At 43.1% G+C, this 14,056-nt stretch overlaps 1 protein-coding gene across 2 annotated transcripts in view; it reads left to right on the top strand.

Annotated features, from left to right (window-relative positions):
• The window catches only part of asic1b (acid-sensing (proton-gated) ion channel 1b), a 715,429-nt gene that overhangs the window by 692,856 nt on the left and 8,517 nt on the right, over positions 1-14,056 (top strand). For both annotated transcript variants that reach the window (XM_043681801.1, XM_043681800.1), the window contains exon 8: positions 4,125-4,204. In XM_043681801.1, the coding sequence (XP_043537736.1) occupies positions 4,125-4,204 (80 nt within the window). The remainder of the gene's footprint in view (positions 1-4,124; positions 4,205-14,056) is intronic.

The raw sequence follows: 14,056 nt of genomic DNA, 5'->3' as shown, positions 1-14,056 counted from the left end.
AAGGCTCCTCATAAGAGTATTGGTTGGTCAGCATTTTACATCACGTCACATAAAGAAAGATTCAGACATCTTAGGAAAACTGTGGTAAAACAGCCTGGTATTCAGGAACTCCCTTAAAAGACGAGAGGGGGAGTGGTTTCTGGGAGAAATACTAGAGCTGCAGAGATGGCCATAAATGGTGGAGCAATGAGCAGTGGAAATCTAGGATGCTGAAGAGGCCAGAATTGGAGGATCACTGTGATCTCAGAGGGCTGTGGGGGCTGGAGAAGATTACGGGGTTAAAGGGATGCAAGGCTATGGGTTTGAAAAGAGAGAGAATTTTTAAATTGCCAAACTAGGAGCCAGTGTGCACCAACGAGCACAAGGGTTGATGGATAAATATGACTTGATGTGAATTAGGAGACAAGCAACAGAACTTTAGATGAGCTCAAGTTCTTAAGTTGGTCAAAGGGAGGCTAGTCACAAATTCTTAAGACTTCATTAAGAGCCATTAATGAATATAACCATGGATTATTATTAATTTGAGAGGATGGAGGACAATGTACAGTCATACTACAGGAATTGAGGATATGCTTCATTGGATGAGCTTGAGGTTAATGGTTGAGGCACTTCCAAATAGTTTAACTATATTTTTTTGCAATATGAAGCAGCCTGTTCTGATAAGAGTTGAAGTGTACTACTTGCACTTCAACTAGGCATCCACCTTAAGCTTGTTACCAAGCTTATTCAAGGAGACTGGAAAAAGAATGGCAGGGCTTTCACAGTCTGTGGTCGAAGTCTGGCTCTTGTTTCCAAACTAGGTAATGTACCAATGCATGAAATTTAGTGTGAGTTGAGATCCTAATGAATTTCACCCAGTACCTGACCTCCTCTCAGCTTATCAGAACTCGTAGCAGGCAATCCTAACAAAGCATGAACGATGAATCAGATTGGCTGGCCTCCCATTGCAGTTGAATCTGGAGCTTGCAATGGTTCAACAGAGGTCAAGTCTAATGATACCTTATCTGCATTTATGTGTTTTCCCTATCATCTTCAGAAGCTCTCAACAAAAGTCAATGCTGTAGCAATTAAGGCCAAATGATGAGCCACTCTGCAATCTTAATCCAACTTGCACAGTGATTCAATTGAACTTGGGTCCCTGTCCAGGAGGAATGGAGCAGTTTGAGCTATAAGGATAGGCTGGGACTTTTTTTTCCTGTTGCGTAGGAGATTTAGGGGTGATCTTTGTAGATGCTTGTAAAATCACAAGGGGCACAGATAAGGTGAGTAGCCAAGGTCTTTTCCCCAGGGTAAGGGAGTTCAAAACTGGAGGGCATAGGTTTAAGATGAGAGGGGAATGGGGCGTGAGGGGCACCTTTTTTCGGGCAGAGGGTGGTTCATGTATGGAATGAGCTGCCAGAGGAAGTGGTGGATGTGGGTGCAATTACAGCATTTAAAAGACATTTGGACAGGTATATGAAAAGAAACGTTTTAGAGGGATGACGGCCAAATGCAGGCAAATGGCACTAGTTCAGTTCAGGAAACCAGGTCGGCATGGATGATTTGGGCTGAAGGGCCTGTTTCTATGCTGTACAGCTCTACCTACGCAATAATTTGCCCAAACTGTCAGCCCTCCATTCCTGTCGTGCCTTTGAGCACTGGTTGTCATCCTTCAGCACCATCAGTAGTGGGGAAAAACTCCAAATAACCCCTTTTCTGTTTCTAAACAGGGTTCCTCTGGAAGTCTGTGCTGAGGGACTGCACAGAGAACATCACCAGTTTTCACTCCGTAGGAGTCAAACCCAGAGATATGTTGGAGACCAGTCCCTGACGTATGCAGAGAGCAAACATCTCTCTGTCAGTCTTTCAAATCCCATTGTGTGCCTCTGTGAAAGCTTGCTACTGCAAATGTAATGATTTCTAACTGTGGAAATTGGATGAGATACAGAATTCTGGTTCTGGCCTCTGCTGTCAAAAATCATTGTGCTCACAACTCATGACCTGCGATAAACCTTGCATTGTTCTGCCACGGGATTCTTATCTCCCTTCATTCTGCAAGGCTACTCTACTGCAGTCTCAACTACTGAGAGACTCGAGATGTCAATAGAGAGGAGCTGGTGTGCTGTGACAAGGAAATCACAATTTTCCACAGCTACGCTAAACTGTAGCATGAAATATAGCTGCCAGTCATTTTTAGCTCATTTACTCATTCCTTGTCAGCGTACTGCAGCTCCGATGAGAATTGTACCACACACTATCTTGTCGACTGAAGGAATTAGTGTTTAGCTTGTGTCAGGTATTTTACAGAAAGAAAGCTTGCAGAGAGCTATGGTGAAGGCCACCATTTGTATATTTAGCAGTGAATATTGAAGCTCCCTGATACAGCCATTCAAATGATCTGTTTATATAGATTTCGAGGTGGGTTTACTTAGTAGAAAGTGAGTTTGGCTTTGCATGCATGCTAACTGAGAGTCCTCAGTCGGACTCCTGTCGAACCTCCTCATGCTCTTTGGAGACTACAGCAATTCCACGGGTGTAGGATCCAGGGAATGTAAGCTGGGTGTAGCCGTGCTGGAGCATACGCGTGCCCCAATGATTCAGGAAGTAAGACCATAAGAACTAGGAATGGGAGTAGGCCATTTGACCCCTCGAGCCTGCACCGCCATTCAGTAGAATCATGGCTGATTGGACACTCCCCACTTCCACTTTCCTGACTTTTCCCCGATACTCTTGATTTCCTCGACTGATCAAGAATCTCTCTATCTCAGCCTTAAATATATATGAATACTCTGCCCCACGGCTTTCTGTGGAAAGGAGATCAACGAGAAAGATTTGATCAGTGAATTAATCGCACAGCATCCTGTTTCTTGCATGCTTTCTGAAAGCCCCATGCCAACCTTTTATCGAGGCATGTTGAGCACAAACACTTTGCGTCATCAGAAACGCTCCCAAGTCCCCTGCTCAATTGTTCATAATCCTTATTTTGGGTGTGTGAAGTTGACTTTCTGGTCAGATGCCATAAAAAGCGCCAAATGCTGTCTTAATGGGACTGCATGTCAATGCAATGAATGGAACGGTAGGTGCAGTATTTACCACAAATGTCATAAGCATGTTAATACAGCAAATCACAGGAACCTGAGGCAATATGTGGCAACAATTTATTTTTAGGCAGTGTGTTCTGATTTGGTACACACTGCCTGAAAGGATGTTGGAAGCTGATTCACAAATGAGTTGCAAACATGAGAGTTGGATGAACGCTTGAAGGGGAGAAACCTACAGGGCTCTGGGAAAGAGCACTTTCAGAGCACGGGCAATACAGGCCGAATAGCCTTCTGGGCTGTGTCATTCTGTGATGCCACAAGGGATTCTGTGACGCTGCCACTGTGTTTGGTGCTTCACACCAATGTGACAGTATAAGTCCAAATTCAGCAACCAACTGGGTTCCAAGGTGCAACAGTATGAGATACCCTGAAATAGTTGATACATCAGTTGGCATCAGGCTCGATTTAACAGTCCTCAAAGGGTCTGTTAGCTCTATTTTGCCCTTCAGGAATAGGCTCCCACCTCTGCTCCCATCATTTAAGTCTGACTGGTCAAGGCCAGTGTTACGATGCTGGTGTAAAACCTCTTTTTTTTGGCCATTTGAGCTCTCAGATCCTCTTCAGCTTCCACTTCCTGCCCAATTTTACTCCACCGACATCACGCATGAGGCAAGTATATCAAATCATTCACTGAATGTACAGCTCAGCTGACTACATTCATCACCAAGCTTTACCAAGTTATCTATTGCATTATCTTGAATTCATACAGCCAATTGATTCATGGTTCCTGAGAGCTACAGTGGTCGGTGAAAGGAAATCAATTCATTCCTAACCTGGACGAACACCATCCCAAAGGCATTTTGTTCAGAAGTCGTGTCTAGATTTGACAAAGTAAATGGTGTGGAAAATGAATTACAGCACCTTTGCAGAATGTCATCAGTGTAATACACAATCCCCTAAATATGATAAACATAAATGAGTGCAGCCGTAGTGCCAAGAGGTGACAACCTTCGTATAGATTATTTGTGTTCAGTAAGCAAAAATGATTCTGCTACCAGTAACCTGCTCCTCAAGTCATGAGCTCCTGTTATTTTCTGTTCAAAGGTGACATTGGAGGTCAGATGGGTTTGTTCATCGGTGCAAGTCTTCTGACTATACTGGAACTTTTTGACTACATGTACGAGGTAAGCTTTCTTAAGTCATTTTGCACTGATGTTATGAGGTTGGCCTCAGATGAAGGGAGTGTGTACTGCTTTGTAGAATGGGGACTCTATAAGAACGGATCAGTTCAGTTCACAAATGCACCACCCAGTGTGGTATTGTGCCAAACACGAGAAATGGCCAACATTTGGTCAGTGGTCTATGCCAGGTTTGTGGGCATCAGCCAATTTGATAATGAATATGCATTATCAAGTCATCAGTTTTCTTCCTGTGCTCTCTCTTTGCACATGGCACGGTGGCTCAGTGGTTAGCACTGCTGCCTCACAGCACCAGGGTCCCAGGTTTGATTCCAACCTTGGGTGACTGTGTGGAGTTTGCACATTCTCCCCGTGTCTGTGCGGGTTTCCTCCGGGTGCTCCAGTTTCCTCCCACAGTCCAGAGATGTGCAGGCCAAGTGAATTGGCCATGGTAAATTGCCCATAGTGTTAGGTGTGTTAATCAGAGGGAAATGGGTCTGGGTGGGTTACTCTTTGGAGGGTCGGAGTGGACTGGTTGGGCTGAAGGGCCTGTTTCCATGCTGTAGGGAATCTAATCTAATCATGTTCCCTGGGGGAAATGTGCACCAAGGTGGGAGCAGTGTCAGGCTAAGATTGTAATTCTGCCTGCATTTCCCACCCCCTCTCCTGTTTGAAAAGCACTGAACCTGAAGCATTGTTGGAGGACTGTGGTCAAACAAGACTGCGAGTGCTGGTTAAGGCATACCATAGGCTGAACCAAGGAGTGAAGGAAGACAGTTTGAGGCACAATGCAGCAAGATCGCTAAAAGACAAGACCAGGACTAGGTAGCACAGTAGCTCGTACAATGTCCTTTTACATCTGAGGCATGGAATCAAATCCAAACTAGATTTGGTCAAGTTGAGTCTCACTTGATTCTGCTGGCTGTAAGAAGCCTGCAGGAAGTGAGGTCAGGGAGTTTAAGATTACTGAAACGGGCACTGACTGCTGATCTCACCTACAAGCATAACCTAAGTAGAAAATGGAATCCTACAGTCAGGTTGAGTTGGAGGCTTCAGCATTTGACCGAGGGTGGTCCTCTGTGCATAGCAGCCAAGAGATCCAACTCCCACTGTTCCAAAGATTGCTGCAAGACTTGCTTTGGAATAGCATCAAACCCGTCCGAGCGTTGGAAAAATACGCCAGGCTGTTGGATGGGCTTATGCTCAGCCATTCCCAATGCAGTGTGGCAAACTCTAGATCAACGTTTGTCTCAAGAAGTTACCTTCAAATGGTCCCCACGGCAGCGATTTTCGAAACGCTTCAGCGTGAAGTCTGTTGTTTAGAGTAATCAGAACAACAACAATTGTCCCCGAAGTGACTCCATGTTGGGATTTATTGGTATGCGCGATTGCACCCTGTGGAGACAGTTATTGTTAAACTAGTCCAGCAATGCTATCAGTGTGATTATTCACCATTTGATGTTTGTCTGTTGAGTCTTCCAATGACTTCCCAGCCAATTCTAATTGATTTTTCCAGTGAGCCATGGGACTTCAAATCTCTGGCAGACTTTCAGATCTTAATTTGAGTCAATTCTGCCTCTGCACAAAGGCATTAAGCAGCTTTTTGGATTAATCAGTCTAACTCTCCTTTAAAGTTCAATCTCGCCACTGGGTGCAAAGAAATAGTTTGGAGGAGAGTTGGCTTTAAGTGACAATTTCAGCGCTTAGCTGTAGCTCTTAGTGCATTTTGTGGTAGAATTTGAAAGCAGGATGGTGACATTATTGGCTATTTATTAATCATTTATTAACCGTTGCAGTCACCTTCGGGGCAGCTGAGCAATATGATTGTCCCTTTGTCAGCTGTCAGTCACCCAGCTGAATGGAGATTCTCTCTCAGATCGGGATGAAGAATTGGTGCTGTCTCCCACTCCCCACCCCATATTCCCCTTCACTGCTGGATCAGGTTCAACTACCTCAGCAAAAGTAAAAAAAGGGACTTGCATTCATATAGTGCTTTTTAGCCACCCCCAAAAGCATGATACAGCCAATGAAGTGTGTTCGAAGCATGGTAACTGTTGTAATGTTGGAAACACACAACAACCGAGTTGTGCAGAGCAAGCTCCCACAAACACTAATGTGGTAAGGACCAAACCACCTGTTTTCGTGATGTTGATGGAGGCTTAAAGGTTGGCTAGGGCTCTGCAGTGGAGTGCTCACTTGGTGCTCTTTCAAATTGTGTCTGATCTCTCAGACCAAGCAGTGAGGGCAGTTTGGGCCTGCGGCTAATGACTCCTCTGAAAGAAGGCAGCCTCTTGGGCCTGCACTCAGGCTTCTGCAATGGGAATTGAAACCACATTTTTCTGAGCCCGAGGCAAGAGCGCTACTCCTAGAGGCCTGGCTCGCACATGTCCTCAACTCCCTTCCTCTCGGCCATATCCAGTTTGTGTTGTGATGCTAATCCATATGTACTAGAACAGTTCCAGCCTTGACCTTTGGGCCATTAATAAAGAGATCTCACAGCCCCCAGGACAAGGAAAAAGGGCAGGGAGTCGCCAGCTCAAATTCCTGCATCTTAGACCGTTCACAGTTCACTGAATTGAGTTGAGTCCTAATCAGATTAACCAAATCAACCATGATCCTATTGAATGGCAGAGCAGGCTTGAGGGGCTGAATGGCCTCCTATTTCCTTTAAAGACTATCGTCACTCCCAGGAACTTGACGCTGTCAACTCTCTTCACCTCAGCTCCACTGATGTTGAGAGGGGCATATCCCCCTCCTTTCCTCCTGAAGTCAATGATTAATTATTTTGTTTTGTTGACCTTGAGGGAGAGATTGTTACCTTTGCACCATGCGTTCTGTCTCCTTCCTGTATTCTGACGTGTTGTTGTTTGATATCCAGCCGACAATTGACGGTGGTGTCAGTGAACGCGATTAGGAAATTGCAGATCATCTATACAATGACATAGTTAGCAGCATTTACCATGAATTCAGGGTGCGGAACCATTCTGATTCCATTTCTTGATCTCTTTAAGGAACTAACCACCCAAGTGTACCTTCCAAAAGGCTTTTCAATACAAGTTTCCCAGAAAAGGCTGTGAATTAAACTGAAAGCTGTTGGATTGATACCCTGGGAATAGGAAAGAATATTCCATGAATGATGTTGAAACAGCTGAGGGTGCAGCTGAAAGAGAGCGAGGAGTCCTAAGTAGACTCAGTGCTCAGTTTGTGATGTTCATGTTTGTCTAAATGAACATGATGCCTGGATCAGTACCACCAACAGCTATTATTGGCTTCAGATTTGTTTATGGATTGAATTTATAGGGCTTCAGCTGTATTCATTAAAATTCATTTGCAATTATAATTGCACTGAGTTTTGAAACAAGGCACCATGCCAGTAATAAACTTAACATCGCTTTATGAAAACTCTTACCAAGACAATAATAGCCTCAACAACCGCTGCCATAGCAACCTCCACTGCCCGATATGCCATCGACTGAAATTGTATTCTGTAAATTTTCAATGCTGAACAACATAAAGTCGGTTAACCTGCATCACTGAAGAGATTGGCTATGAAAGTGTTGTTAAATTTATGATGCACTCACAACATTGCATTTAGATTAATTATGCTGCTTATGCGTCCTCATTAATGTTTCATTGATTATGAGTAGGGATGAAGGCTATCACTCAGGAAGCCTTCACGTGCGTCGTATTTTTGTGGATATTTATCCCAAATCCTTAGAAATGTTATAAACATCAACATAATAGTTGGAAGATCAGCATTTTGTTTTCCACTTGGGGACCCTGCAGCTTTCAGGGCTCAACATTGGATTCAAAGATTTTAGGGCCTGAATACCACCTTCCTTGTCCTATACCCACTGCCACACCTTAGATCCTGTCGTCAGTTGGGCTGCTTTCAGTCCAGCCAGTCCATTCTCACCTACTTATGGTCCCCATTATCAGCTTTTCTTTCTTCCTGGCTTATTATCTATCCTTGTGTCTGTCTAATTGCAGTTCTCTTTCTCTGTGCTTCATCTCATCTACCTGCTCGCCCCTTCTTTGCTCCCCCTCCCCTCCACCCATCTTCAACACGTATACCACCTTTTCCTGGTTATTTTCAGTTCTGAGGATGGGACTCCAAAGTTAGCTCTGCTTTCTCTCTGCAAATACCGCCTACCTGCTGAGTTTCTCCAGCAATTTCTGCTTTTGTAACACAATAGTAAAGTTGAGCTGTTGAGAAATTGAAATCTTTCACATTTTATTCCCTGTTGCCCTGTTACACTGTGCCAAGTGTTTGAACAACAACAACTTGCACTTGTAGACCACCTTTGGTGTCTTAAGACATCCTAAGGTGATTTGGAAGATCAATAATGAGACAGACTTACTATAAAGAGATACTCGAATGGGTGACCAGACACATAGAGTCATCCACCACAAAAACTGACACTTTGGCCTGACTTGTCTGTGCCAATCAGATATCCTAAATTAATCTAGTCCCATTTGCCTGCATTTGGCCCATATCCCTCTCAACCTTTCCTATCCATGTACCTATCCAGATGTCTTTTAACTGTTGTAATTGTACCAGCCTCCACCATTTCCTCTGGCAGTTCATTCCATACACACACTATCCTTTGCGTGAAAAAGTTGCCTCTCTGGTCCTTTTAAAAATCTTCCCCCTCTCACCTTAAACCTATGCCCTCGAGTTTTAGATTCTCCTACCCTGGAGGAATGACCTTGTCTATTTACCCAATCTATGCCCTTCATGATTTTATAAACCCTTCACACTAACAGGAACATGTTGGCTCTGAACTCTTATTTTATCTCAGGTTTGAAAGCTTCCCACTTGCCAGACATCCCTTTACCTGCACACAGCCTCCCTCAATCAATTTTTGAAAGCTCCTGTCTAATACCATCAAAATTGGCCTTGCCACAACTTAGAACTTGTGGACCAGGCCTATCCTTTTCCTTAACTATTTTAAAACAAATATAATTATGGTTGCTGGTCCCATATTAACCCCTCAGTCACTTGTCCTGCCTTATTTCCTAAGATGAGGTTCAGTTTTGCCCCTATCTACATACTGATTGAGAAAGCTTTCTTGAACACATTTAACAGTGCCAGTCTGTTTGGAAAGTTGAAATCCCCGACCTTTACAATCCTATTATTCTCACAGCTATTCGTGATCTCCCTTCATATCTGCTCCTCAATCTCTCACTGTCCCATCAAAGTGATCACCCCCTTCTTATTTCTCAGGTCCACCCATATAGCATCACTGGGCGATCCCCCAGGAATATCCTCTCTAAGTACTGCTGTGATCTTTTTCCGAATCAAAAACGCCACTTTCCCTTCTCTCATGGCACCCTTTCAATCCTTCCCCAGAACGTTGAGCTTCCAGTCCTGTCCCTCCCTTGGCCATATTTCTGTAAAAGCTATGATATCCCAGTCCCACATACCTATCCATGCCCTACGTTCATCTGCCTTACCTGTCAGGCCTCTTGCACTGAAATAGGTGCATTTAAATTCATCAGTCTTCCCTCGCCCTCTGCCATGCTCTTGCCTGCCTTGTTTATTTAAAGGAGGAGCATCTTAAAGGAGGAGGGAGAAGTAGTGAGGTGGACCGGTTTAGAGAGGGAATTTCAGAGCTCAGGACCCAAGCAACTGAACATAAAATCAGGAATGCGCAAGAGGCCAGAATGAGAGTAACGGCGATATCTCAGAAGGTTGTGGCGAATTACAAAGAAAGAAGATGGGGGAAAGGTCTTGGAGAGTTTTGAGCAGAAGAATTTTAATGGTTGTGCACCTGGGAGATGTGGCAGTGTAACACACCAGCTGAAAACTAAAACAGGGTCGCTAATTATTGACAGATGAAAATTGTTGCTAATTAATACTTGCAGCCTAAAGGCAGCCAGTACGGAACTGTTCTGTTTAACAGAAGCAAGCACTGCAACTCTGAAACAGAAGGCTTCTCTAGCTTGGCAAGCAGAGCAGATAATGAAGACCAATATGGTATGATTTATATCTGGTGTGCCAACATGCGAGTAATAGAGCAGCGCCTGAGTTATAACTGGTGCCACAAGTGGGATATAAATGGTATCTTTCGGGTTTCATAATGTATTCTGTCTTAAACAGTATGTCATAAGTTAATTAAAGCATCAAATGATATTAATTAGATAGAAAGGTAAAAGAATGTGTTTAATGATGAGCTGGAACAATTTGCAGACTCATTTCCATTGAGCTGCAGGCAGTGTGAAGGTGAATTAGTCTGGTTTTGGTTTGGATTTTGAATGGTGATATTTTCAGCATTCAACATGGAAGACTGCAGTTATAGAATACTTCCCAGTTCTGGGCACCACGTTATGATTGCTAGTTAAGGGAACCGCAATGATTTTTGCAAATGACACTATAAGTAAGACCTGGTGATTTTGCAAAAAGACATAAAAAGTTGGGAGCTTTTCTCACAGAAGAACATTCTCTGAGACTCGGGATTGAACACAGATGTTGCTAATTCTAAAACGTTTGCAGAACGAAACAATGAAGGGAAGTTTCCACTGGATTTGAGTCAGTAACAAATTGTTGCACAGTCAGGATGATCACGAGAAAGCTGAAGAGGAGGTTCGAAGTGATTATTCCACTGCCTTTCTGCAAGTGACTGTTGAGGTGGTTAACATTTCAACAACAACTATTTGAAAAGGCAACTCATAATAAATATGGGGAAAGGATGGAGAACTGAAATTGAGTAGACAGCTCAGTCCAAAAGCTAGTATCAGTGCAATGGAGTGAATGGTCTTCTGCTGTTCTTTAACTCCTGACTCTATCGCTCTTTCAAGCAATTTTTCACAGGGTTAAGAGTTGCAGCAATCACAATACAACGTAAAGACACCTCCATTGAAAGTGAAAAGCATTTTGATGTAACAGTACCAGATGAGGTACAAGTTCTTACTCATGAAAGTACATAAACTGTAGCAAACTGTAAAAATATACAACTTGATGCATCTTTCCCACCTAATCATCAGAGAAACAGAGAAAATAGGAGCAGGAGTGGGCCATTCGGCCCTTTGAGCCTACTCCGCCGTTTAAGATGATCATGGTTGATCGTTCAACTCAGTAAGTCCTCTGTTTCCCCTTTGTCCCCTTACCCTCTGATCCCTTTAGCCATAAGAACTCTATCTAAACCCTTGAAAACACTAAATGTTTCATCAGATAAATGAGAATTCACCATGGCCTGCAATAAACTCCGAATAATCTCAGTTATGAAACTGCAGGAGAGGAAATGACAATGGGTCAGTGTTGAATACTGGAAATGTGACAATAGGTGAATATTGTAGAGTGTTGTTTGATTGTCTAGAATCCCCTCTCCAAAAATTCAACAGTTGGGATACAGTCTATTAATTTTATTTCTTTCTAAATTGAGAAATCGTGGGATGTGAGCATCACAGGTTTGGCCAGTATTTATTGCGCGTCCCCAGTTGCCCCTTGAGAAGGTGGGGGTGAGCTGCCTTCTTGAGCCGCTGCAGTCCATGTGCTGTGGTTGACCCATAATGCCCTGAGGAAGGGAATTCCAGGATTTTGACCCAGTGACATTGATGGAACAGCGATATACTTCCAAGTCAGGATGGTGAGTGACTTCGAGGGGAACTTGCAGAAAATCTGTTTTCTTTTGTGTGTGAGCACTTGGTGTATTTATACTTTCATAAAGGCAAAGTCGCCATAGTCTTACCAAACTGTAGGGCTGCGTTGCTGTTTTATTAGAAAAATTATCTTGGCTTCAGAAATCAAGTTGTGGAATCAGTTTGGGTAGAGATAAGACATAGCAAAGGTTAAAAGTCGCTTGTGGGAATTGTTTGTTGGCCCCCTAACAGTAACTATTCAGAAGAAATAATGAGAGCTTGTGAGGAAGGTACAATAATAATGGGTGATTTTAATCTACATGTATATCGGATGAATCACTTTGATAAAGGTAGCCCCGGAAGATAAGTTATATAGAGGGTTTATAAATATGAACATCATAGTAATGATTCTCCAAGATGGCAGTGATCATAACATGATTGAAATGCTCATTCAGTTTGGGGGAGAGAAGAATGAGTCCAAGACTAGTGTTCTAAACTTAAATAAGAACAAATATAAGGATATGAAGACAAAATTGCTTAAATTTACCTGGGAAATGCAGTGGCAGGCATTTAAGGAGATGTTTTAAACACAAAGCAAAGATACATTCCAGGAAGAAAAAATGCTTGATGGGAGGGACATATCATCCGTGGCTAACTAACTGAGGGATCTGGGTGTCCTGGTATGTGAAGCGCAAAATGTTAATATGCAGGCACAGCAAAGGTTGGGAAAGCAAATAGACTGTTGGTCTTTATTGCAAGAATTAATTATAAAAGTAGGGGAGTGTTTCTCCTGTTGTTTAGGTCAATCGGTGAGGCCATTTTTGCAGGACTGTGCACAGTATTGGTCTGTTTATTTGGGAAGGGCGAAGGTTCACTTGCCTAATTCCTGGGATAAAGGAGCTTTCTTATGGGGAAAGGTCAGACACATTGGGTCTGTATCCACAAGAGTTTGAAAGAATGAGGGGTGATATTATTGAAACATATGAGACCTCAAAGTGCCTTGACAGAGTGAATGTGAGGGGATGTTTCCCCTTATGGGAGATACTGAAACTAGGGGACACAGTTTAAAAATAAGGGGTTTCTCATTTAAGATGGACTTGGGGAAAAAAAAAATTCTCTTCACAACAGGGATAATGAGTCTGTGGAATTCTCCTCCAGAGAATGGTGGAGGCTGGGTTGAATATTTTTCAGGCTGCAATAAATTATTCCTTGATTAATGATCAGGCAGGAAATGGAGTTAAGGCCAAAATCTGATCAACCACGATCTTATCAAATGGTGGAGCAAGTTTGAGGGGCCGAATGGCCTATTCCATATGTTCATATGTACCCATATCATTCAACTAGAGAGAAGGGAGCTCCACCATGCACATTAGCTGTACCTGACCTGGAAATATAAAGACTGTGTTCCATTCCTCAGAACTGCCACAAACAGCACAGCCAGGAAAAAAAAAGTTATTGCAAAAAAGATGCTACTGAAATAATTATATTTTTTTTCTAAAACTTGAGTTGGCTGTAATTGAATTGCAGTCAGGAACTTGAAGCTGTTCATTGGCTTTGTCCCAAGTCATTCCCAACTGTATGACGACTCGTGATGAATCAACTCAGTCTCATTCATTTTTGGCTAAGTAAGAAGCATATATTGAGTCATGTCAAGTTTCTCAAGTCCCTTGTTCCTTCAATAAACAAAACCAATTATGTGAAGAGCAAGTGGCGTCTGGCAGCACAGTACAAGTTGTAATATACTCCAGGACTTAATCGATGTTATAAACTGCAAGAGCCCACTGCAAGAAGCTTTTTTTTGTCTCCAGCCATTCTGACATGGCGCAGCCTTGTGCTCACTTGCAAATGTTCCTCCCATGTGGCATCGCTTTTAGATGATCAGGGCTCTAATTGGAAGCGACTCAATCAACCACAGCAAATTGGTGAAAACCTTAGAGAAACAGTGGGAAGGGTGGTCATGTTTAGCCCAGTTGGTTGAATGGCTGGTTTGAAACACAGTGATGCTAACAGTGTGGTTTCAATTCCCACACTGGCTGAGGTTGTCATGAAGGCCTGTCCTTCTCAATCTCTCTCCTTGTTTTGAGGGGTGGTGAAACTAAGGTTAAACTCACCGCCAGTCATCTCTGTCTCTCCCTCCCTCTCTTTCTTTCTTCCTTTCCTTTTTTCTCTCTTTCTCTCTTTTTCTCTCTCTGTCTCTCTCTCTCTCTGTCTTGCTTATTTTTTCTCTCTTTTATTCTGTCTCTTTTATTCTCTGTTTTTCTCTTTCTCTCTTTTCTC

The sequence above is a fragment of the Chiloscyllium plagiosum genome, chromosome 43, assembly GCF_004010195.1.
Source record: "Chiloscyllium plagiosum isolate BGI_BamShark_2017 chromosome 43, ASM401019v2, whole genome shotgun sequence".
Classification (NCBI taxonomy): Eukaryota; Metazoa; Chordata; class Chondrichthyes; order Orectolobiformes; family Hemiscylliidae; genus Chiloscyllium; species Chiloscyllium plagiosum.
The sequence above is the reverse complement of the archived record's forward strand: the minus strand, read 5'-3'. Positions and strand labels throughout refer to the sequence as shown.